Source organism: Staurois parvus, unplaced genomic scaffold (genome assembly GCF_062004578.1).
Source record: "Staurois parvus isolate SC_StPar_1 unplaced genomic scaffold, SC_StPar_1.0 ptg000287l, whole genome shotgun sequence".
NCBI lineage: Eukaryota > Metazoa > Chordata > Amphibia > Anura > Ranidae > Staurois > Staurois parvus.
In genome coordinates, this window is record NW_028318083.1 from 16,150,679 (window position 1) to 16,174,993 (window position 24,315).

The following is a 24,315-nucleotide window of genomic DNA, read 5'->3' on the forward strand; positions in this document are numbered from 1 at the left end:
TTACTGCCCTTCAGAATGTTGCCAGTAAAGGTAGGCGTGTCCCAGACCCAGCATCAGTGAGAATAAACATTGCCTTAACCACATGCCGCCCAGCCACTGTACATATACGGCGGCAGGGCGGCACTCACAGGCAAAACCACGTTTTAAAACGCTCCTTAGCGGCTATGTCCCGGCGATTGTCGGCAAACAGTGACAGACAGCACAGCTGCAGTAGTTGTGCTGTCTGTCACTTCCCTGTCAGCTCGAGGATGAGCTGATCGAGAAAGAAGAGTTTCTCTTTCTCGATCAGCATTGTCCCGTCCAGTACACACCCCCGCCCCCTAGTAAAACACTCCCCTCACTCCTATAACCCTTCCCTGCAAAATAAAGTTAACCCCTTCCTCCCCATTGCCATTAGTACAGTGTGTTTTTGTGTTTTTTTTTTTTTTTTGCACTGATCACTGTATTAGTGTTTTTGGGGATGTCAGTGACCCCCAGTCAGTACCCCCCAATGTCAAAATGTCCGCACAGTCCCGCCATAAGTCGCTGCTATAAGTCCCTGATCGCCGCCATAATTCGCTGATCGCCGCCATTATTAGTATAAAAAAACCCCTAAAAATCCCAGTATCTTTCCCGCCATTTGTAAACGCTATAACTTTCACGTAAACCAATTAATTTACACGTATTGGGTTTTTGTTTAGCAAAGACATGTCGCAGAATGCATTTTGGCAGAAATTTATGACTAAATTAGATTTTTGCATTTTTTTTTTTTTACTGGACATGTTTTATAGCAAAAAGTCCAAAATATTGTTTTTTTTTTCCTCAAAATTGTCAGCCTTTTTTTTTTTTATAGCGCAAAAAATAAAAACCGCACAGGCAATCAAATACCACCGAAAGAAAGCTCAATTTGTGGGGAAAAAAAGGATGTAAATTTCATTTTTGTACCATATTGCATGACCGCGCAATTGTCCGTTAAACTAGCGCAGCGCTGTATAGCAGAAAAATAGAGTAAATTGCAGTATTTATACTATAGTTTGTAGATGCTATAACTTCCACAAAAAGCAATCAATATACACTTTTTGGAATTTTTTTTTTTAGCAAAAGCATGTAGCAGAATACATTTTGGCCTAAATTTATAACCAACTTTGAGTTTACTATATATTTTTTATAGCTGAAAATAAAAAATATTGTTTTTCTTCAAACTTTTTGGCCTTTTTTTGTTTATAGGGTGAAAAATAAGCGCACAGGTGATCAAATTACACTGAAAGAAAGCTCGATTTGTGTGAAAAAAGGAAGTAAATTTTGTTTGGGTGCAGCATTGCATGACGGCGCAATTATCAGTTGAATTAGTGCAGCGCCGAGTAGCAAAAAGAGGCCTGGTCATTAAGGGGGGTAAATCCTCTGGAGCTCAAGTGGTTAAGGTTGGTGGTCAGTATAAGGAGGAGTAGTGCCCCATCATTGGTCAGTGGAAGAAATAGTGCCTCATATCATTGGGAGGAATAGTGCCCTAAGGGCTGGATAAAGGCAAGCAAGGGGCCACATCCGGCCTTTGGGCAACAGTTTGGAGACCCCTGGTATAGAACATGTGAGATAACAAGGGGACAGATATTCTTCTGTCACCAAGCTTTAAATATATACACTTAGAAGCTATAGGCAGCAATAGTAAACTATTAAATAGAGAAACACTTGCCTAATAATCCCTGCTTCTGGCCTGGAGTAGTAGCATACGTCTTCCTAGCCGGACATGTGGTCGGTCTCTCTCTCTCTCTCTCTCTCTCTCTCTCTCTCTCTCTCTCTCTCTCTCTCTCTCTCTCTCTCTCTCTCTCTCTCTCTCTCTCTCTCTCTCTCTCTCTCTCTCTCTCTCTCTCTCTCTCTCTCTCTCTCTCTCTCTCTCTCTCTCTCTCTCTCTCTCCCAGGCACACAGAGACAGGAAGTGAAATTAGAGCACAACTTCACCCAAAAGGGGAAATTCGGCTTTATATTCTCCCCCCACTACCACCACATTTAGCATATAACTTTTTGGGGGAGTGAACAGGTACCTAGTTTTTTAAATTACCTGCTCCTCCTTCCACTTGTACTGCCTAGGCAATCCAAGTGGAGGTTTAGCCCGATCTTTGCCCGCAGCCTTCTGGGACACATCACAGGTCCCAGAAGACAGCAGGACCATTCACAAAGTGCAGCACAGCTCACAGCCGGCTTCCCACACTATAGATGCTGGTGGCAGGAACCCCAAGACTGATTAAGAACTGGCCCCGGTGAGGATGGATAGGTGAGTATCCTATGATTAAAAGTTAGCAGCTACAAGATTTACATAAAATTTTAGATTTTACAATCCCTTTAACCAGTTTACTTCCACTATAAGTAGAAAATGGTGGTTAGGTGGACATGGATCTCTGGAGTGCCGTTTCAATGCAGTCCTCTGTTTACTACTTGTCTTCCCTAGCTGTAATCTTACTGTCATTAGACCCGTGTTTCTCAACCTTTTTTTCAGTTAAGGCACCCTTTCAAATTCTGCACAATCCCGAGGCACACCATCCTAAAATCTAAAAAACTAAATTTACAGTTTTATATAACACAGCACCATCCACATGTGTAGGACCTCCAATATTAGAGGTGATTTATTCTTCCAAATCAAATACACCTTTTGTACACTGGCACTAACTAGTATTCCAGTGTTATATATTACATTCACATCAGTCCCTAACCTAAGGGGTGTATAATCTAAAGTCCCTAACCTACATTCATACACACACACACATTCTAGCGCCAATTTAGACAGGAGCCAGTGGACCTACCAGTATGTCTTTGGAGTGCGGGAGGAAACCAGGGTACCCAGAGGAAACCCACGCAGACACAGGGAGAACATGCAAACTCCAGGCAGGTGATGCCTTGGTTGGGATTCGAACCAACGACTGTTGTACTGCCAGGCAGAAGTGGTAGCCACTGTGCTGTCCATGCATATATACAGTCTGTCAGCAAGTGGTTATATCGAGTACATGGCTGCAGCTAAAGCTGTAACCTTGATGTAGTCGTGTTTTACAGCTGGCGATCAACTGTTTTGTAAAAGTGATCTGGGCTGCTGTTAATTTTGCAGTACTGAGAAGGCTGCCCTTCCCTCCTGCCTCTGTTCATTGTGGTAAATGGCTGGGATCAGTGAACACCTGTTCACCCATCTTCTCTGTGAAGAATGAAGCAGAAAGCAACAAAGATGTTTTTACTTCCGGTTTCAAATCTGGGATTTCCTGAGCTGTTACAGCCAGAAAAGCATCTAATCAAGCACAATCTGTGCTTGATTAGCTGTTTTGGAGGGCAAGAGAGACTTTGGGGGTTTAAGGAATCTAAGGCGTACCTGTCCAAAGCTATTCCATGTGGACCTGTTAGCCCCTTTGTGATAGCAATAAAGTTTAAATGGGGAAAAAAAGAAATAAGAAAGGTTTAAAAAATAAATAAATTAAAAGCACCCCCCCTCCCAACTACTCATACATGCAAATGCAAACATGCACAGAAGTCCCACATATATCAACAGTGATTGCACCACGTGTGGCATATCCCCACAAATGACAATCATTCTAGGGCCATCATTCATAATGAACTCAACACTCCTAATCTGTAAAGGCTTTTAAAGCGTCACCTAAGAAAAAATTTTAGGTACCGTAGTTTGTTGCCGTTTTTTGGGTGCATGCAGTTTTGAGTATTGAGTACGTTTGGTAAATTATAAGTGATGATGTTGCATCTAGTAAATAGATACCAAACAAATGAGTACTCTAATGTGTTTGTATGCACGCAGATTCATTTGAGTGTATTTTTTCTTGAAAATTTGCCTCTGATGAACAAATGTGCAAATATTTTGTGACATGAAAAAAAATTGCAACTGCCACCTTTTTATTCTTCAGGGCGTCTGCTTGTAAAAAAATATATATAATGTTTGGGGGTTTTAGGTAATTTTTTAGCAAAAAATGCTGATGGCGTGTGTATGAATAATAAAAATGCCCCAGAAAGCGAGTGCTTAAAACGGAGCTCCACCCAAAAGGGGAAGTTCTGCTTTAAGCACTTGTCCCGACTCCCCATTAAGGATTGTCACTAGAGATGAGCGAATCGAACCAGGCGAAGTGGAATTCGTTTCGAATTTCAGGAAAAATTCGATTCGCGTCGAATCCGAATATTAGCATACTTCGGGTGCGCGAATCGTATTTTTCCCGATCAGCCGGCAAAAGTGTCCCTGCAGAGAGCTCCGCTATTTCTGACAGTTCTCTGACAGTTCCTTCACATGTACAGCGGTTGAAACATTGTATCTATTTGTTTCCATTTAGGATACAGATGTTTTTATTCGGAAACAGATACAATGTTTCAACCGCTGTAAATGTGAAGGAACTGTCAGAGAACTGTCAGAAATAGCGGAGCTCTCTGCAGCTACACTTTTTGCTGTACTGGAATACTTCTTCTTTTCATTCTTCTTTTCATTCTTTTCATTCTTCTTTTCATTCTTCTTTTCATTCTTCTTTTCATTCTTCTTCTTTTCATTCTTCTTCTTTTCATTCTTCTTTTCATTCTTCTTCTTTTCATTCTTCTTCTTTTCATTCTTCTTCTTTTCATTCTTCTTTTCATTCTTCTCATCTTCTTCATGAGAAGAAGAATGAAGAGGAGAAGAAGAATGAAGAGGAGAAGAAGAATGAAGAGGAGAAGAAGAATGAAGAGGAGAAGAAGAATGAAGAGGAGAAGAAGAATGAAGAGGAGAAGAAGAATGAAAAGAATGAAACGAAGAATGAAAAGAAGAAGAATCTTTTCATTCTTCTCATTCTTCTTTTCATTCTTTTTATTCTTCTTTTCATTCTTCTTCTTTTCATTCTTCTTCTTTTCATTCTTCTTCTTCTTTTCATTCTTCTTTTCATTCTTCTTCTTCTTCTTTTCATTCTTCTTCTTCTTCTTCTTTTCATTCTTCTTCTTCTTCTTCTTTTCATTCTTCTTCTTCTTCTTCTTTTCATTCTTCTTCTTCTTCTTCTTTTCATTCTTCTTCTTCTTCTTCTTCTTTTCATTCTTCTTCTTCTTCTTCTTCTTTTCATTCTTCTTCTTCTTTTCATTCTTCTTTTCATTCTTCTTTTCATTCTTTTCATTCTTCTTCTTCTTTTCATTCTTCTTTTCATTCTTCTTCTTCTTCTTTTCATTCTTCTTTTCATTCTTCTTTTCATTCTTCATGAAAAGAAGAATGAGAAGAATGAAAAGGAGAATGAATGAGAAGGAGAATGAATGAGAAGAATGAAAAGAAGAAGAAGAATCTTTTCATTCTTCTTCTTCTTCTTTTCATTCTTCTTCTTCTTCTTTTCATTCTTCTTCTTCTTCTTTTCATTCTTCTTCTTCTTCTTCTTTTCATTCTTCTTCTTCTTCTTCTTCTTCTTTTCATTCTTCTTTTCATTCTTCTTTTCTTCTTCATGAAAAGAAGAATGAGAAGAATGAAAAGGAGAATGAATGAGAAGGAGAATGAATGAGAAGAATGAAAAGAAGAAGAAGAATCTTTTAATTCTTCTTCTTCTTTTCATTCTTCTTCTTCTTCTTCTTCTTCTTCTTTTCATTCTTCTTCTTCTTCTTTTCATTCTTCTTCTTCTTCTTTTCATTCTTCTTCTTCTTCTGAGGATGAGGATGAAGAAGAAGAAGAAGTAGGATGAAAATAAGAAGAATTCCAAGCCGGCAAAAAGCGTATCTGCAGAGCTCCGCTAAGCGTATCTGCAGAGCTCCGCTAAGCGTATCTGCAGAGCTCAGCGGTTGAAACATTGGATCTATTTGTTTCCATTTATGGAAACAAATAGATACAATGTTTCAACCGCTGTAAATGTGAATGTCAGAGAACTGTCAGAAATAGAGGAGCTCTGCAGATACACTTAGCGGAGCTCTGCAGATACACTTTTTGCCGGTTTGGAATTCTTCTTATTTTCATCCTACTTCTTCTTCTTCTTCTTCTTCATCCTCATCCTCAGAAGAAGAAGAGGATGAAGAAGAAGAAGAAGAAGTAGGATGAAAATAAGAAGAATTCCAAGCCGGCAAAAAGTGTATCTGCAGATCTCCTCTAAGTGTATCTGCAGAATAGAGGAGCTCTGCAGATACACTTTTTGCCGGCTTGGAATTCTTCTTATTTTCATCCTACTTCTTCTTCTTCTTCTTCTTCTTCTTCTTCTTCTTCTTCCTCTTCATCCTCATCCTCTTCTTCTTCTGAGGATGAAGAAGAAGAAGTAGGATGAAAATAAGAAGAATTCCAAGCCGGCAAAAAGTGTATCTGCAGAGCTCCGCTAAGTGTATCTGCAGAGCTGAGCGGTTGAAACATTGTATCTATTTGTTTCCATTTATGTTTCCATTTAGATACAATGTTTCAACCGCTGTAAATGTGAATGTCAGAGAACTGTCAGAAATAGAGGAGCTCTGCAGATACACTTAGCGGAGCTCTGCAGATACACTTTTTGCCGGTTTGGAATTCTTCTTATTTTCATCCTACTTCTTCCTTCTCTTCTTCTTCTTCATCCTCATCCTCATCCTCAGAAGAAGAAGAAGAAGAGGATGAAGAAGAAGAAGTAGGATGAAAATAAGAAGAATTCCAAGCCGGCAAAAAGTGTATCTGCAGAGCTCCGCTAAGTGTATCTGCAGAGCTACGCTAAGAAATAGCGGAGCTCTGCAGATACACTTTTTGCCGGCTTGGAATTCTCCTTCTTCTCATCCTTCTCCTTCTTCTCATCCTTCTTCTTCTTCTCATCCTTCTCCTTCTTCTCATCCTTCTCCTTCTTCTCATCCTTCTCCTTCTTCTTCTCATCCTTCTCCTTCTTCTTCTCATCCTTCTCCTTCTTCTTCTCATCCTTCTCCTTCTTCTTCTCATCCTTCTCCTTCTTCTTCTCATCCTTCTCCTTCTTCTTCTCATCCTTCTCCTTCTTCTTCTCATCCTTCTCCTTCTTCTTCTCATCCTTCTCCTTCTTCTTCTCATCCTTCTCCTTCTTCTTCTCATCCTTCTCCTTCTTCTTCTCATCCTTCTCCTTCTTCTTCTCATCCTTCTCCTTCTTCTTCTCATCCTTCTCCTTCTTCTTCTCATCCTTCTCCTTCTTCTTCTCATCCTTCTCCTTCTTCTTCTCATCCTTCTCCTTCTTCTTCTCATCCTTCTCCTTCTTCTTCTCATCCTTCTCCTTCTTCTTCTCATCCTTCTCCTTCTTCTTCTCATCCTTCTCCTTCTTCTTCTCATCCTTCTCCTTCTTCTTCTCATCCTTCTCCTTCTTTTTCTCATCCTTCTTCTCATCCTTCTCCTTCTCCTTCTTCTCATCCTTCTCCTTCTCCTTCTTCTCATCCTTCTCCTTCTCCTTCTTCTCATCCTTCTCCTTCTCCTTCTTCTCATCCTTCTCCTTCTCCTTCTTCTCATCCTTCTCCTTCTCCTTCTTCTCATCCTTCTCCTTCTCCTTCTTCTCATCCTTCTCCTTCTCCTTCTTCTCATCCTTCTCCTTCTCCTTCTTCTCATCCTTCTCCTTCTCCTTCTTCTCATCCTTCTCCTTCTCCTTCTTCTCATCCTTCTCCTTCTCCTTCTTCTCATCCTTCTCCTTCTCCTTCTTCTCATCCTTCTCCTTCTCCTTCTTCTCATCCTTCTCCTTCTCCTTCTTCTCATCCTTCTCCTTCTCCTTCTTCTCATCCTTCTTCTCATCCTTCTCCTTCTCCTTCTTCTCATCCTTCTCCTTCTCCTTCTTCTCATCCTTCTCCTTCTCCTTCTTCTCATCCTTCTCCTTCTCCTTCTTCTCATCCTTCTCCTTCTCCTTCTTCTCATCCTTCTCCTTCTCCTTCTTCTCATCCTTCTCCTTCTCCTTCTTCTCATCCTTCTCCTTCTCCTTCTTCTCATCCTTCTCCTTCTCCTTCTTCTCATCCTTCTCCTTCTCCTTCTTCTCATCCTTCTCCTTCTCCTTCTTCTCATCCTTCTTCTCATCCTTCTCCTTCTCCTTCTTCTCATCCTTCTCCTTCTCCTTCTTCTCATCCTTCTCCTTCTTCTCATCCTTCTCCTTCCTCATCTCCAAGGGCATTTAAATTAAAGGTACAGTGTTCTGCACTAATTTAAAGGCTCTCTGAAGCCTAGAAACCCTTTTTATAAGTTAAATTCGTAGCGAATAAATTCGCATCGAATCGAATTTCTTCCTCAAATTCGGCGAATCAGCCGAATCGAATTTTTGAATAATTCGCTCATCTCTAATTGTCACCTTGGGGGAGCGGGTACCCGAATTTGACAGGTACCCACTCCCACGTCTGCTGCGATCGCCTAGGCATGACAGGTCCCAGAAGACTATGGGGCCATTCACAAAGCACAGCGCTTCTCTCGCATGCGCAGTGGGCACCCGGCTGTGAAGCCGCAAGCTGTCACAGCCGGGTGCCCACAGTGAAGATTCCGGCGCCGGGGAGAGAAGACGGCCGGTAAAACCAGTTGTGTTGAGGACACCGCTGGACCGTGGGACAGGTAAGTGGCTGTATTGTAACCTCCCGAGTGGTATTCCCGAGTGTAGCTCGGGGTAAAGTTTCAGTACCACAAGCGGTAACCCCGAGCTACACTCAGGAATACCTTGCAGCGCTGCTCCGGGTTCTCTTCTTTACTTACCTTGTCCTTCGCTCCCGCGATGTCTCTCCTGCAGTGTCCCCGGCAATGTCCTCCGGCTGATGCCGGCATCTGTCTTCTGGGTTCCGTTCCCTGTGACGTACGGGGGACGGAACTGGTGGGAAATTTTAAAGCTGTAAAAGTTTCATTCACTAAAATCGCATAGTAAAACATTACTGTATCAAACCATTTCACATACATTTTGTCCCGAGTGCTTTGTCCTGTGCCCTGCCTGCATTTTTACTGTTCTTTCTGCCTGGAAACTGAGAAACGTCCATGGCGTCCAAAAAGCATCCCCTTTAGGTCAAAAGCAGTTTTAGACCAGCTAGAGAACAGTGATAGTAAATTAGAACCACTTGCAATTGAGTGATAATCATTCGTCGGGAAATTCATCATCAGACACTGAAAATGATTTTGCGACTTTGCTCAGTGATGTGCGAACTTGGCGCTCTATTTCAAATTTCAGTGTTTTTGGTTTGATTATATTTAAATTTACTATGTATTTATGATAGGTACTTATATAGTGCCATCAATTTACGCAGCACTTTACATATATATTGTACATTCTTATCAGTCCCTAACCCTCAAGGGGCATACAATCTAAGGTATATTATTATATTATTTTTTATGATTATTTATTAAATTATAATTTATTTTGTGTTTCAAATTTTAACATACCCGGGATGTTTACTAGACTCTTGTTCGGACAGATTTCAGTGAGTTATTCTTAAAAATTACAGGCCTACAATAAAAAAAAATACATATTTCCATGCAAAAAAAGTACCGCTTTGAGCACAGAAATACGGACATAATCAGACCACTAGTAAGGCTACAAGCCAGCAGCTATAGTTTTTGTAGCTGTTGACTTTTATTTTTTTTTTTTAGGTAAAAGTCTGCTTTAAATACCACCAAAAAAAGCTCTGTGTTGCAAAAAATGATGGAGTAATTGTCAAACTATCACAGCACTGAAAATTGAAAAGGCTTGATAATGAAGTATATTCTGTTAGGACTTCCTTGTGAATTGTATCTCCCTTCTGTATTTGTAACTTTTGATACTTAAAATAAATGAAACAGCACACCTTCTTTCTTGTTGGGTCTTTTATTTTCATTTCATATAAAGAAAAACAGAGTTAACATTTTTTGTTGCTGATTGCCAGAAACCACAAGCAGACTACCACGAGGAAACGGCATAACTGCTTTCCCCATCCTGTTAAACAGAGACCTTTATGTGGCTTCACATCTGCCATTTTTGAGGTTGAGCAATGAACAGAATGATTAGTTGCTAGGGAGTGGGCTGTGCAGAATCCTACTGTAATTCTTGGAGAGAGGGAGTGTAGGCATCTGCCAAGCATGCTGGAGTTTAACCCACACCATGTGAAAAAGAAAAGGTGATTTATTTCACTGTAATTATAGCTGCTGACTGCTGTGACTACCAATTTTCCAAGGAAACTAAAATTGTACAGCGTGTGTGTGTGCGTTTTTGGCCATTTTTTGCTTTAAAATAAAAATCTAGAACTTCATTGCAAGAGTTAGCGATTTTGTTCTGTATCGCAGAAAAAGTAACCTGCATGTCATATTTTTAATTTTTTTATTTTTAAAGAGACCCATTCACTAGCTGGCCCAGGTGAGACTACATTAAACCCTGTAAAAGAAGCTTCTATGACAGAAAAACACTGTAGAAGAAATAGAATAACTATTTGGTTGTAAAATGTAACGGTTGTGCGTTACATTTTCGCTGTCTTTATGAGCTTGTGCAACCATTGCTGTTCAGGATTCCAGGTGTGATAGTGCCCTGCTGTGCCTAGGTTCACACATAAGTGGTACAAATGTATTCACTTTTCCAGTGCGATTCAGTTATCAGCTGCGGTCCGATTCACCTGCGATTTTGGTCTGTCTCTCTCAAGCTGGTCAGAAACCTGGTTAACATATGAAACAACGAATTGGAATCGCATTACATCTGAACACGTAACCATTTCTCATACGGTCAACTTTGTGGACCTCGAATTCGAATCACACTGCTCTAAACTCGCACATGACCCTTTTTTGAAAAATTTCTACTGCGTCTGGGCTGCACAAATGTGAACACTCTCCATAGAAAAACATTTTATTTCTCATGTCATGTGAATTCCTGCATTTCAAAATGCACCTAAAAACAGATTTGTGTGAACCGGGACTTAGTGATGTGAAATAATATGAGCTTCTCTGGAGTTTCACTGTCATGTTTTGGAAATGCATGGCCATCCTTATGAAAACTCTTGAAAATGCATGATAACCTATGCAAAAAACAGACAAGGTTTTTCCTGAAGCTAACCTCTGACTGTATCTTTCCAACTTGTTCATTTTATGTTTTTAACATTTTAGGATTTAAGAGTATAGTGTGTGTGTGTGTGTGTGTGTGTGTGTATGTATGTGTGTATGTATGTGTGTGTGTGTGTGTGTATATAATTTGTGTGTGTGTGTGTGTGTGTGTGTATGTGTGTATATATATATATATATATATATATATATATATATATATATATATATATATATATATATATATATATATATATATATATATATATATAATACAGGATTTATATAGCGCCAACAATTTGCTCAGCGCTTTACAATATAACGGGAGACAATACAGCAACAATACAGTTCAATACAAGAGGGATAGGATATACAAGTATATATATACTTTTTAATTTGCAATATTAAAGGATAAGTACCCAAAAAAATAAAAAAACACTTATTTCCCTTTCTTCACATATCCTTTAAAGTGACCCAGATGCCAGCTGGCCAAAATGATGATAAAAGCCCTGTAAAAGAGTACGTATTGTACCCTTATCTGGTGGGTAGCAAATTAAAATGTTTCTGTCTTTCTGGGCTCTGGACACAGTGCCATCCACCATTCCAGATGAGTCAAATAGCAAATACCCCCCCCCCCCACTTAGCCTAGGTTCACACTGATGCAGTGCGAATTGAGTCGGTTTTGCAATGCGATTTTAGGAGCAGCTCCAGTGCAAGTTGGTACTGGAATCTCCACAAATGCAGTTTCCATTCAAGTTTAGGGAGCTACTAATCCCAACTCACTAAACTCATCCGGACTCTTTCAAATTGCATCGGATTCGCACTGCATATACAGGTGAAACTTGAAAAATTTGAATATCGTGCAAAAGTTCATTTATTTCAGTAATGCAACTTAAAGGGTGAAACTAATATATGAGACTCATTACATGCAAAGCAAGATAGTTCAAGCTGTGATTTGTCATAATTGTGATGATTATGGCTTACAGCTCATGAAAACCCCAAATCCACAATCTCAGAAAATTAGAATATTGTGAAAAGGTACAATATTCTAGGCTCAAAGTGTCCCACTCTAATCAGCTAATTAAGCCATAACATCTGCAAAGGGTTCCTGAGCCTTTAAATTGTCTCTCAGTTCGGTTCAGTAGGAATCACAATCATGGGAGACTACTGACTTGACAGTTGTGCAGAAAACCATCATTGACACCCTCCATAAGGAGGGAAAGCCTCAAAAGGTAATTGCAAAAGAAGTTGGATGTTCACAAAGTGCACAAGCAGCAGGGATGACCGCAGCCTGGAGAGGATTGTCAGGAAAAGGCCATTCAAAAGTGTTGGGGACTTTCACAAGGAGTGGACTGAGGCTGGAGTCAGTGCATCAAGAACCACCACACACAGACGGATCCTGGACATGGACTTCAAATGTTGTATTCCTCTTGTCAAGCCGCTCCTGAACAACAAACAACGGCAGAAGCCTCTTACCTGGGCTAAAGAAAAACAGACCTGGTCTGTTGCTCAGTGGTCCAAAGTCCTCTTTTCTGATGAGAGCAATTTTTGCATCTGATTTGGAAACCAAGGACCCAGAGTATGGAGTAAGAATGGAGAGGCACACACTGCAAGATGCTTGAAGTCCAGTGTGAAGTTTCCACAGTCTTTGTTGATTTGGGGAGCCATGTCATCTGCTGGTGTTGGTCCACTGTGCTTCATTAAGTCCAGGGTCAACGCAGCCGTCTACCAGGAGATTTTGGAGCCCTTCATGCTTCCTTCCACAGACGAGCTTTATGGGGATGCTGACTTCATTTTCCAGCAGGACTTGGCACCACACTGCCAAAAGCACCAAAACTTGGTTCAATGACCGTGGGATTACTATGCTTGATTGGCCAGCAAACTCGCCTGACCTTAACCCCATAGAGAATCTATGGGGCATTGCCAAGAGAAAGATGAGACCGAACAATGCAGAAGAGCTGAAGGCCGCTATTGAAGCATCCTGGACTTCCATAACACCTCAGCAGTGCCACAGGCTGATAGCTACCGTGCCACGCCGCATTGAGGCAGTAATTGCTGCAAAAGGGGCCCAAACCAAGTACTGCGTACATATGCATGCTTATACCTTTCAGAGGTCCGCTATTATTCTATGTACAATCCTTGTTTTATTGATTGCATGTAATAGTATAATTTTCTGAGATTGTGGATTTGGGGTTTTCATGAGCTGTAAGCTATAATCATCACAATTATGACAAATCACGGCTTGAACTATCTTGCTATCTCATCTGAGTCTATCTCATATATTAGTTTCACCGTTTAAGTTGCATTACTGAAATAAATTAACTTTTGCACTATATTCAAATTTTTTGAGTTTCACCTGTATGTGAACAGCTTCCAGAGAAAATTTTCATAAGGATGGCCATGCATTTCCAACATGACGGCTCACGTGCCCAAATCAATCAGAAAATTATGCAAATTAAGACTTGCAGGTCTGAAGCCAGATTGAAAGAGAAGTGTGGGATTTCGAAGCCCAAATCATACATACTCGCCTATATGGCTGCAGCATTGGTCCAATGCTGCGTCTGTACCCCGCCTGCTCTAGGACTGAGAACTGAGCGATCATGAGACCGCTGATTGTTCAGTTCTTGGTCTTCACTGAGCATGGGTAGGTGACTTGGTCACCTGTTCTGTGCTCTGCCCCTCCAGTGGGGAGGGGTCAGGAGCAGTTAGTGCAGGCTCTCAGCGGTACACTAAGAAGCCGATCCAGCAGATCCCGATATTATTGTTCAGATCCATGCAGAGCCTGAAGAGGCTCTGTGACATCAGCTGACAGGGGGCTTTGGCCCGCTTTCAGCTGAATCTGGTTCATAGTAGTGCAAAAATAAGTGCACTCTTGTGACCTTCATGAAAAGTATGGCCAAAAGAGCGTTGGCCATGCTTCTCGTAAGTGTTAACAGTCACAATTTTGCCTATACCTTCAGTAGTCCATACCTCTGGATTATTTTGACATTCAGTTTTCACTGATGGTAAGTTCTCTTAACTCTATTTTGATAGCAATGTGTAAATGGCTGATCTAAAGTTGATTACAAGGCATTCCCCTGACATGCTGAGAATGACAAATTGCAATATGAAAAACTTCTTTACATCTACTTGCAGATTTTCCAAGATCACAAAGTGTTATTATTTGGTTAGTTCAAGTACTGCTGTGCCTGACTGTTGTCAGCATTGTTCCACTTCTTCTTCTCTTTTGGGCCACAGAACCACTCCCTCCTATACTACAGAAAAGAACAATGGGTAAGATGTTCTGTAGTCCTAGGACATTTTTTTTGTCCTATGGTGAAAATGCTGTTTCCCCATAAATAGTACATACCATAGATGGCCCATAGTACAGTGATTGTGGATTGTCACCACTGGACAGAAATTATAAAAAGAAATAGATCCTCCTGCGCTTATATGGGTGAACCTACTATAAGCTGCTATCACTCAACCTATACCATAAGTGAATAAACAATAAGTGTAAATGGTGAAGCGCTAGAAATGAATATGACCTCAACATAAACTATACAGTGTACTGTTAAGATATTAAATATAAATGTAGTAATGATAAGTGACAAACCAATAAATAAACACACTGTGCTCTGATCACATTTGGATCCAATAAAGTGCAACTCTAGTGATAACCACAATATACAGTTGTGACACTCCGTGATCCAAATCCCCCTTATTTGAACCCTTATCAGGATAAATTTGGTGATTAGACAATCGTGGTCCATTTTTATATAAAGGGAAAATATAATCGTATTTGGTGCCTTATAAACACTAAATAAAACTTATAAATAATATTCAGTGCCTTCTTAAAAGAGAAAAATAAACTAACAAAATACCCAAAAATTAATCGTAAATAACAAAATCCTCCCAAAAAGTCCAATGAACAAATATACGTGATTCTCCAAAAACAAAACAATCATGCAAGTGATGAAGTGAACTGGTGATCTTCACTCTGGTGCCAAATCCTCAAAACAGCAGAAATACCCGCTCACCTCCAAACCTTGACCCTAGGGGCCAACACACTTTTAGGATCACCTCAATCGATCCTTAAGGGTACTTTTTCACCACAGGGACAGATGTCATATATACTCCCTAACGTAGTGACTTACTCCTCTCAGATTCCTTAAAGGCAATGGTACTGCAATACAGCTCACTCTCTACCTTCTCCACTCAGGATCATGTTAGTGAGATATAAAGAACAATATCCTCCATAGTGCAATAATGCTTTATTACTCAATGCAAAATAGTAGCCAATAGCACACTCACATGTATTCCCATGAAAAAATGCTTTTTCACCACAAGCTATGGGTGTACTGCATGGGCTGGGTGTACCAATATGGCCTCTACGCCCGAAAGTGTGTCACCGGAAGTTGCGTACACCCATACAAAAAGTACCCTTAAGGATCGATTGAGGTGATCCTAAAAGCGTGTTGGCCCCTAGGGTCAAGGTTTGGAGGTGAGCGGGTATTTCTGCTGTTTCGAGGATTTGGCACCAGAGTGAAGATCACCAGTTCACTTCATCACTTGCATGATTGTTTTGTTTTTGGGGAATCACGTATATTTATTCATTGGACTTTTTGGGAGGATTTCGTTATTTACGCTTAATTTTTGGGTATTTTGTTTATTTTTCTCTTTAAGAAGGCACTGAATATTATTTATAAATAGGGAGAAAAACAGTGAGCGCTAGTCCTGAAAGCGGCTAAGCACTCTAAGCAACCAATATGTACTTAAAATAGAATAACATAAAAATAGTGCAGCGCTAAAGGTAGTGATATTAAAACAGGTATGAGTCCACTTTAAAGTCTTGGTCATAAGAACGTGTCCAGTGACAAGTGAGGATTCAAAATTGGTGATCCGTGTGGAAACGGCTGAAAAACGCACTCACCAGAAGCAAGACACATAAACGCAGTGTGCATCTAGAGCTCATGGAACCATACCTCTGAAGATGTGCGTGCGCACGTAACGCGTAAGGAGGAGCCTGGACGTCGAGACGCTACGCCGTCGGAGCCACGTGGAGGCCCGGCGGCCATTATTCAGAGTGTCAGGGTTAGTTTGTCTTGCTGACACATCTTTATGATACCTGCCTACTTTGAACTGGATGCTATTTTTTAATAAAGCTGCTTTTTATAACCTACTACACTATGGGTGTCCTTCCCTAAACTCCCCTGAGGAGCTTTTGCTTGCAGAATCCTGATCTTTGGAATCCTACACCTAATTGGGAAGAGGAGGATCTGTTTCTGCATCCACAGAGGAGGGATTCACCATTCCTGTAACTGGACCAGCTTTATTCCCTTCTGGATTGAGGATCCATGAGCTCCAGATGCACACTGCGTTTATGTGTCTTGCTTCTGGTGAGTGCGTTTTTCAGCCGTTTCCACACGGATCACCAATTTTGAATCCTCACTTGTCACTGGACACGTTCTTATGACCAAGACTTTAAAGTGGACTCATACCTGTTTTAATATCACTACCTTTAGCGCTGCACTATTTTTAATATTATTTATAAGTTTTATTTAGTGTTTATAAGGCACAAAACACTATTATTTTTTCCCTTTATATAACGGGACCACGATTGTCTAATCACCAAATTTATCCTGATAAGGATTCAAATAGGGGGGATTTGGATCACGGTGTGTCACCACAAGTGTATATTGTGGTTATCACTAGAGTTGCACTTTATTGGATCCAAATGTGATCAGAGCACAGTGCGTTTATTTATTGGTTTGTCACTTATCATTACTGCATTCATAATATTATAATATTTAATATCCTAACAGTACACTGTATAGTTTATGTTGATATATTCATTTCTAGTGCTTTACTATTTACACTTATTGGACAGAAATTCTGTTTCTCGCAAAATCACCAAGTGAAAATAAAAAGTACAAGCTTGTTTTTAAGTTTAGATCCAGTTTTATCTACATTTCATTGTAGAAACATACTGCTAGTTCTAAATGGTGCCACTATTGAAAGTTGCTGGTCTAAACACATGGTTGGAAACTGGGAGTGTATCCCAGTCTTGTGATTACCGTGACAGCCACTCATAGTTATCACATGAGATTTGTTTGCAGCCAAACCATAAGGCTGGGGAGTCCCAGTGCAATATATTGAGTAAAAAAGTGAAAGTATTAAAAATGTTGTGTAAACTTATCAAAAATACTTTTTTCAGACATTTTTGCCCATTTGTCAGCTTCACAAAGCACAGTATTAGTGGTGCAATGAAATGAAAATTCTGGTGCCGAAATCAAAACTGAAAATTCAAGATGCACTTGGCTAAAAACCGAAACAGTTTTTAGATTTTTTTTTTATTTTAATTAATGTGGCTGACGATTTTTGCATTGAAGTTACTAGGTGGCGTTTTTGCATTAGAGTCTATGGGACGCGACTTTTCATGAAAGTCTATGAGATGCGATTTTGCATTGAAGTCACGGGGTGTTTTTTTCCCTTGAAGTCAGTGGGGACACAATTTTGTATGACAGTCAATAGGTATGCAATTTTACGTGAAAGTCTATGAAACGCAACTGTTGCTTTACACTTTTGTAATAAAAACAGAGAAGCCATTATCGGTAAAATGCTGGTAACACTATTATCAGCTGATAAATTTTGGACGTCGATATATCAGTGCATCCCTAGTATTAATAGAGTATGGGCATCTAGGATTCAATGACCTCTGATCATAAAAGGGTTATAATGCATCTCTAGCACAAAGCACAATATTAAGTATAGGTATGCGTAAAAAAAAAAAAAAGAGAAAAAAAACTTTCCTTCGTACTGTAACATCTGTTTGATGCTGCATTTGTCCCACGTTGGCTCTAAGAATGAAGACTGAACAATCACTTAACCACTGATTGCTCAGCCTGCTCTTCTCTGTGTGGAGAACAGTGACTTAATCCCTGCTATCCCCACTGCTCCTCCAGTGCTCACCTGTGTGCTGTGCTGCACATGCAAAGAAAAGTGGAGCCAGCTTTTATCAGGCAGCAGAGTGAATCATGACAATATTGTCGGGATCCTTCCCAAGTCTGGCACAGCTCTTCCCCATCAGCTGATAGCGGGCATTAGCTGACTATGGGTTACAGGCAAAAGCTTTGCCCTTATTCACTTTTAATATGCTGCCTTTAATATTTTATGTATTTAAAACATGTTACTAAATGTTTTTTTTTTTTTTGTCATGACCAAAATAAATGATGTACAAATCCACTCTACAAGTCCTTCAGAAAATGTGAATCCGTTACCCATCATGGGTAAAATGCAACCTCAATTTAACTATTCAGCATCTGCACAAAACTGAAATATGGGTTTGCGTTTTTTGCTTCAGGTTAACTATCAAATGTTCTAGTTGTTTATTTAAAGTTAATGAGTCCATGAGTTTCCTGAAGAAAAAAAATGAATGTGCTTGTTTTGTGTTTTTTTGCAGGTCAACTTTGTGACATGTCAGTTGTTTGCTCTTGGTGTCGCTGTTTGGTTCCGTACCTACCTGAGCGCAAGCCATGCACATGCTACTGTGCGCCATGCCTTCGCCACCATCATTGGCGTTTACCTGGCAGTATTTTGCTTTGGATGGTAAGTGATCTAGTACCTTTTTATGAGATACTATTTTGTAGGCATGCACCCATATAGTGACAAGCGAACTGTGAATGGGATCAAACATATTCTGTTGCAGGAACGGGCTTCAGTTTTCAAATTTCTTTTCATTGAGTCAAATGGTAAACAATAATGTAACAAAAAGTGATAGAGTGGCATTTAGTCTGGAACTCCTAACAGATCTCAGGGCAGGACGTTGTCTGTGCAAACTTTGTCCTTTCTGCTGCTAGTCCTACATCATTTCCTGTCAGATTCTATGGGCTGGTCTGTATCCATGTCAACTGTTAATCCTAAACCTTTTTTTATAATCTTTGTCACTAGGCAGTCACATAATGTTCTGTATAAACAGTTAAATCTTTTTTTGTTTTCTTTTTTTTCGTTTTGTTTTTTAAGGTGTTGCTACTGCACACTGTAGCAATGACAATCAAGTTTCTTGTGATTGCTAGATCTAGCATTGTGGTTTTAGATTTATCATGCTTCAGCTAGAATTATGAATAAAAGTCGGTTGTCAGGTTTTTCAAGCCTTAGTAAATATGGAACTGTTATAGTCTTCAGTGCACGGGTATGTATTTCTTGCATCTGTGCAGAAAATAGATATAAGGCTAAACATACACACTTTGATTTCCCCATCCATGATAAAATGCGTGGATGGATGAATATCCCCTGTTGGATATTGTATTCTGACAGTTGTTCCCGTGACTGTCAGAATATACATTTGGACCATGTGTACAGTTGTCCTTCCTGCAGTACATTGTCAATGGACTGGCTTTTGTCAAAGGGACAGCATCCAATCAGCACTGATTAGTGTGTTCTGGTGGCAGGGGCTCGTCCCTCTGTCAGAACTCAAAGGCACAGTGGGAGAGATCGCTGTACTAACATTGCTTAGCTGGGATGAATGAAAAAAACTGAAGGTGTGTACCCGGCTTTACAGTGACTGCATTTGATAGGCATCAGCCACTGTTCCACTCATAATTTACCACCCAGCTCCTTCGATTTGTAAATTTATTATTTCAGGTACTTGCACAGCGCTGTCAATTTATGCAGCACTTTACATATATATATTGTACATTCACATCAGTCCCTAACCCTCAAGGGGTGTACAATCTAAGGTCCCTAACTTACATTCATACATACACATACTAGGGCCAGTTTAGACAGGAACCAATTAACCTACCAGCATGTCTTTGGAGACATGGTAGTGCTGTGGCTGGGATTTGAACTGATGACCCTAGTTCTGCCAGGTGGAAGTGCTAACCATTTAGCCACTGTGCTGTCAAAATTTGTCGAGCCATGTGGTGCTGACAGGGCCACCCACCACTCACAATTCAAGCCATATATAACTAGCATAGATGTAGGCATGTATGGCTAGCAGTAAACTGTCAATGGATTAAGAGACATCTCCCTAAGAACCACGAGCAGAAAGATGCCTACCTAACGTTGCACTAGTTGTAAGGGAACAAGAATATGCCATGAGCTTCCAGATTCTATGTGGAAAGGTATGGATGTGGCACCTACTTGCAAAAAGAATTTCCCTCTCATAGTTCGACAACACCCTGATAATCTCAGCTGATGGTTGATATTGGCAGAATCGTTTGCAGTCGTGTCTATGGTAATAGGGTGTTTAGGAAGCATGCACCAGTATTCCTAGATGTAAAGGTAAATAGATTTGTGAAAGTCCTGGAACACAAACCTAGAAGTGCCAGATCTTTTTTTTTTTTTTTTTTTTTTAATTATGAGAATATAGTTGATTTAAATCTGAGTGTTGTTTCCCTATCTTCCGTTGCACCGCTAATACCAGTTGACCCAGTATTGTGGCACATCCATTAGACATAAAGAGTATTGTTATTGTAGAGCAAACCTTCTATAGAGGGGTGTGAAAGATCAGAAGTAGAAGGAAATTACCTTCTGGATTAAATGGGGCTTAGAAACCCACCGATCACAATCAACCTGTCGATCACAGGCAGATGATAACTTTTTTCATGCCGACCCCCAGAGCCTTTACAGGTGGGGTAGCGGGGCGGCATTTACTAGAACCAAAACCCTGTATTTTCCTCCTGCAGCGGCTGAAAGCTGGCTTCTCCTCCTTTCCCTCCCACCGGTACCAGTAAATGCTGCCCTTCCTGCCCTTGTTTTTTCTGCTGCCTGAGCCCCTGTGTCCTTCCCTGATCCCTCCCTTTCAGGGCTGCTGGTTTCCCTCCTCTTCTGATGGCTGCTACAGGGGAAGGGACTAGAAAATATGTAATTTACCAGATCCTTCCTTTTCTAAATGTACAGTGAGTGATCGTAACCAAAGCATAGTAAACTGTGTTTACTTTGCTTCGGTTTGTGAATGAACAGGAAGCTGCTTGGCACAGAGCACTTCCCATTTGTTCTCTGTCAAGCACAGCTGAGGCTGCAGAGAAAGGAACTGAGGAGTCTCTGTCCTCAGTTCCTTTCTCTGTCTCACAAGTGAGACATCAGGGGTTTGTTTAGACCTCTACTATTTCACCAAAACAACCCAACCGGGTTCCTAAAAAAAAACCCCCAAAAATTGTAAAAACAAAAAACTACCGTCCCTGTCCACTGCCCTACTGACACCGATCTCAGCCCTACTCGCTGACACTGTCCATCGCCCTACTTGCTGATACCATCCACTGACCCACTTCAAAGTAGGTAGTAGGTAGTAAGTTTTTTTTTTTTTTTCCCCCATATACAGAATGTGTGTGTATACAGTATGTGTGTGTACAGTGGGGATCGAAAGTTTGGGCACCCCAGCTAAAAATTTGTATTAATGTGCATAAAGAAGCCAAGGAAAGATGGAAAAATCTCCAAAAGGCATCAAATTACAGATTAGACGTTCTTATAATATGTCAACAAAAGTTAGATTTTATTTCCATCATTTACACTTTCAAAATAACCGAAAACAAAAAATGGCGTCTGCAAAAGTTTGGGCACCCTGCAGAATTTATAGCATGCACTGCCCCCTTTGCCAAGCTGAGACCTGCCAGTGTCCTGGATTGTTCTCAATCATTGTCTGGGAAGACCAGGTGATGTCAAGCTCAAAGGTTTTAAATGCACAGACTCATCTGACCTTGCCCCAACAATCAGCACCATGGGTTCTTCTAAGCAGTTGTCTAGAAAACTGAAACTGAAAATAGTTGACGCTCACAAAGCTGGAGAAGGCTATAAGAAGATAGCAAAGCGTTTTCAGATGTCAATATCCTCTGTTTGGAATGTAATTAAGAAATGGCAGTCATCAGGAACAGTGGAAGTTAAAGCAAGATCTGGAAGACCAAGAAAAATATCAGACAGAACAGCTCGCAGGATTGTGAGAAAAACAATTCAAAACCCACGTTTGACTGCAAGATCCCTCCAGAAAGATCTGGCAGACACTGGAGTTGTGGTACACTATTCCACTATAAAGAGATACTTGTACAAATATGGTCTTCATGGAAGAGTCATCAGAAGAAAACCTCTTCTACGTCCTCACCACAAAAATCATCGTTTGAACTTTGCAAATGAACATATAGACAAGCCTGATGCATTTTGGAAACAAGTTCTGTGGACATATTGGGTTAAAATTGAACTTTTTGGCCGGAATGAGCAAAGGTACGTTTGGAGAAGAAGGGGCACAGAATTTAATGAAAAGAACCTCTGTCCAACTATTAAGCATGGGGTTGGATCAATCATGCTTTGGGGTTGTGTTGCAGCCAGTGGCACAGGGAACACCTCACGAGTAGAAGGAAAAATGGATTCAATAAAATTTCAGCAAATTTTGCATGGTAACTTGATGCCATCTGTGAAAAAGCTGAAGTTAAAGAGAGGATGGCTTCTACAAATGGATAATGATCCTAAACGCACCTCGAAATCCACGGGGGATTACATCAAGAGGCGTAAACTGAAGGTTTTGCCATGGCCTTCACAATCTCCTGACCTCAACATAATTGAAAATCTATGGATAGACCTTAAAAGAGCAGTGCGTGACAGACAGCCCAGAAATCTCAAAGAACTGGAAGACTTTTGTAAGGAAGAATGGCCAAAGATACCTCAAACAAGAATTGAAAGACTCTTGGCTGGCTACAAAAAGCGTTTACAAGCTGTGATACTTGCCAAAGGGGGCAGTACAAGATATTAACTCTGCAGGGTGCCCAAACATTTGCAGACGCCATTTTTATGTTTTCTGTTATTTTGAAAGTGTAAATGATGGAAATAAAATCTAACTTTTGCTGACATATTATTAGAATGTCTAATCTGTAACTTGATGCCTTTTGGAGATTTTTCCATCTTTCCTTGGCTTCTTTATGCACATTAATACAAATTTTTAGCTGGGGTGCCCAAACTTTCGATCTCCACTGTATAGATGTATGTGTATGTATATGTGTGTGTGTGTGTGTATATATATATATATATATATATATGTGTATATATATATATGTGTGTGTGTGTGTGTGTGTGTGTGTGTGTGTGTGTGTGTGTGTGTGTGTGTGTGTGTGTGTGTGTGTGTGTGTGTGTGTGTGTATATATATATATATATATATATATATATATATATATATATATATATATATATATAAACAATTTTTTTTACAGTGACACTTGTTTTGTTTTTGTAAGTTTTTCGTACTAAACCTTGCTAGTAAAGTTGTTTTTAAAAAAAAAAAAAAAAAAAAAAGGGTGACGAACCACCTACCCCCTGATTTACAATATGTGCCTCCCAATGTTAGAAACTGCATGGGATTGCAGGCAGTATGGCTGTCCCCTGCAGCCTCAGTCACTGTGGTCACTATCTATTTAAACCAGCTACTGTGGGTTCAACAGTAGTACTTTCTTAACACGTATTGTTTCTGCTCATGATATGCTGTTTTCCATGTATGCTCTGATTTTTATAGCCTGCATTTATTTTGCCTAGAATTGGTATAAAACTCTGTAATGCTAGACTGTTACTGCTATTAAAAGGCTCTTATGGAAGTTAAATGTTCTTTTTAAATACCAGGTACTCTGTGCACATATTTACCTTGGTACTTGTTTGCTACTTCATCATGGTGAATGCAAGTCGGGAAAAAGTTCACAGGTAAGAGTGTATGGATTTTGCATTCTTCACAATCTATACTACATATTGTACCATATTAAGGGAAAGGGTAGATACGCATAGATGATAAGCACATTTTGTGAACCCTGTCCTCTGTTATTTTCAGAGTCTGTGCTCCTTTATGGCCACTAAACCCCCCCCCCCCCGGAAGGTAAGGCATAGTGTGCTAGTGTGCATTGTATTTAGCACATTATGAAAGACTTGCCTTAAAATAAAGCCCTCCAGTGCCTGACATGGCTTCCATCTTCACCAAGTCTTTCTTCCAGGTTTGCAGGCTCTGGACATTTGAATGGTTGAGCCATGATGTCACTCACGCATGTGCATGGGAGCCACGATGACATCACTGTGAAGGGACGACATACTCACTGTGCCTTCCCTTCAGAGCACAGTGTGCATGCGCCGATGTCACCAGCTGCAGAATTAGTTTATATTTCCTAAACTGTTCTCATTTTGGGAGATATTCCTTGTACTTACAGGTAAATTTTATTATACACTTACATTGTAGGTACAAGTTACCATTCGGTGTTTACTACAGCTTTAATAGTGCTACTTTTTCCTGGTTGGCATAAACAAAATCCCTAATGGCTGTGTTCATAAATGGACAGAAGTTTTAAAATTTATCTAAAGCTTACAGTTTTTGTTAAAATTTTGGATAGAGTGGGGAATTAAAAAAAAAAAAAAAAAAAAAAAAAAAATAGGAGGGGTGGGGGGCGGTAAATCCCCTTATCACACAGACAAACCACAATAAAAACTTGATAGGAGTTTCAAC

General features: G+C 40.1%; 1 protein-coding gene across 2 annotated transcripts in view; it reads left to right on the top strand.

Annotated features, from left to right (window-relative positions):
* MBOAT1 (membrane bound glycerophospholipid O-acyltransferase 1) overlaps positions 1 to 24,315 on the top strand; it is an 88,100-nt gene that overhangs the window by 24,408 nt on the left and 39,377 nt on the right. For both annotated transcript variants that reach the window (XR_016313461.1, XM_089682263.1), the window contains exons 2-3: positions 18,312 to 18,457; positions 23,451 to 23,528. Coding sequence is in view for 1 of the 2 variants with exons in the window: in XM_089682263.1 (XP_089538389.1) it covers positions 18,312 to 18,457; positions 23,451 to 23,528 (224 nt within the window). In the remaining variant the exon portion in view is untranslated. The remainder of the gene's footprint in view (positions 1 to 18,311; positions 18,458 to 23,450; positions 23,529 to 24,315) is intronic.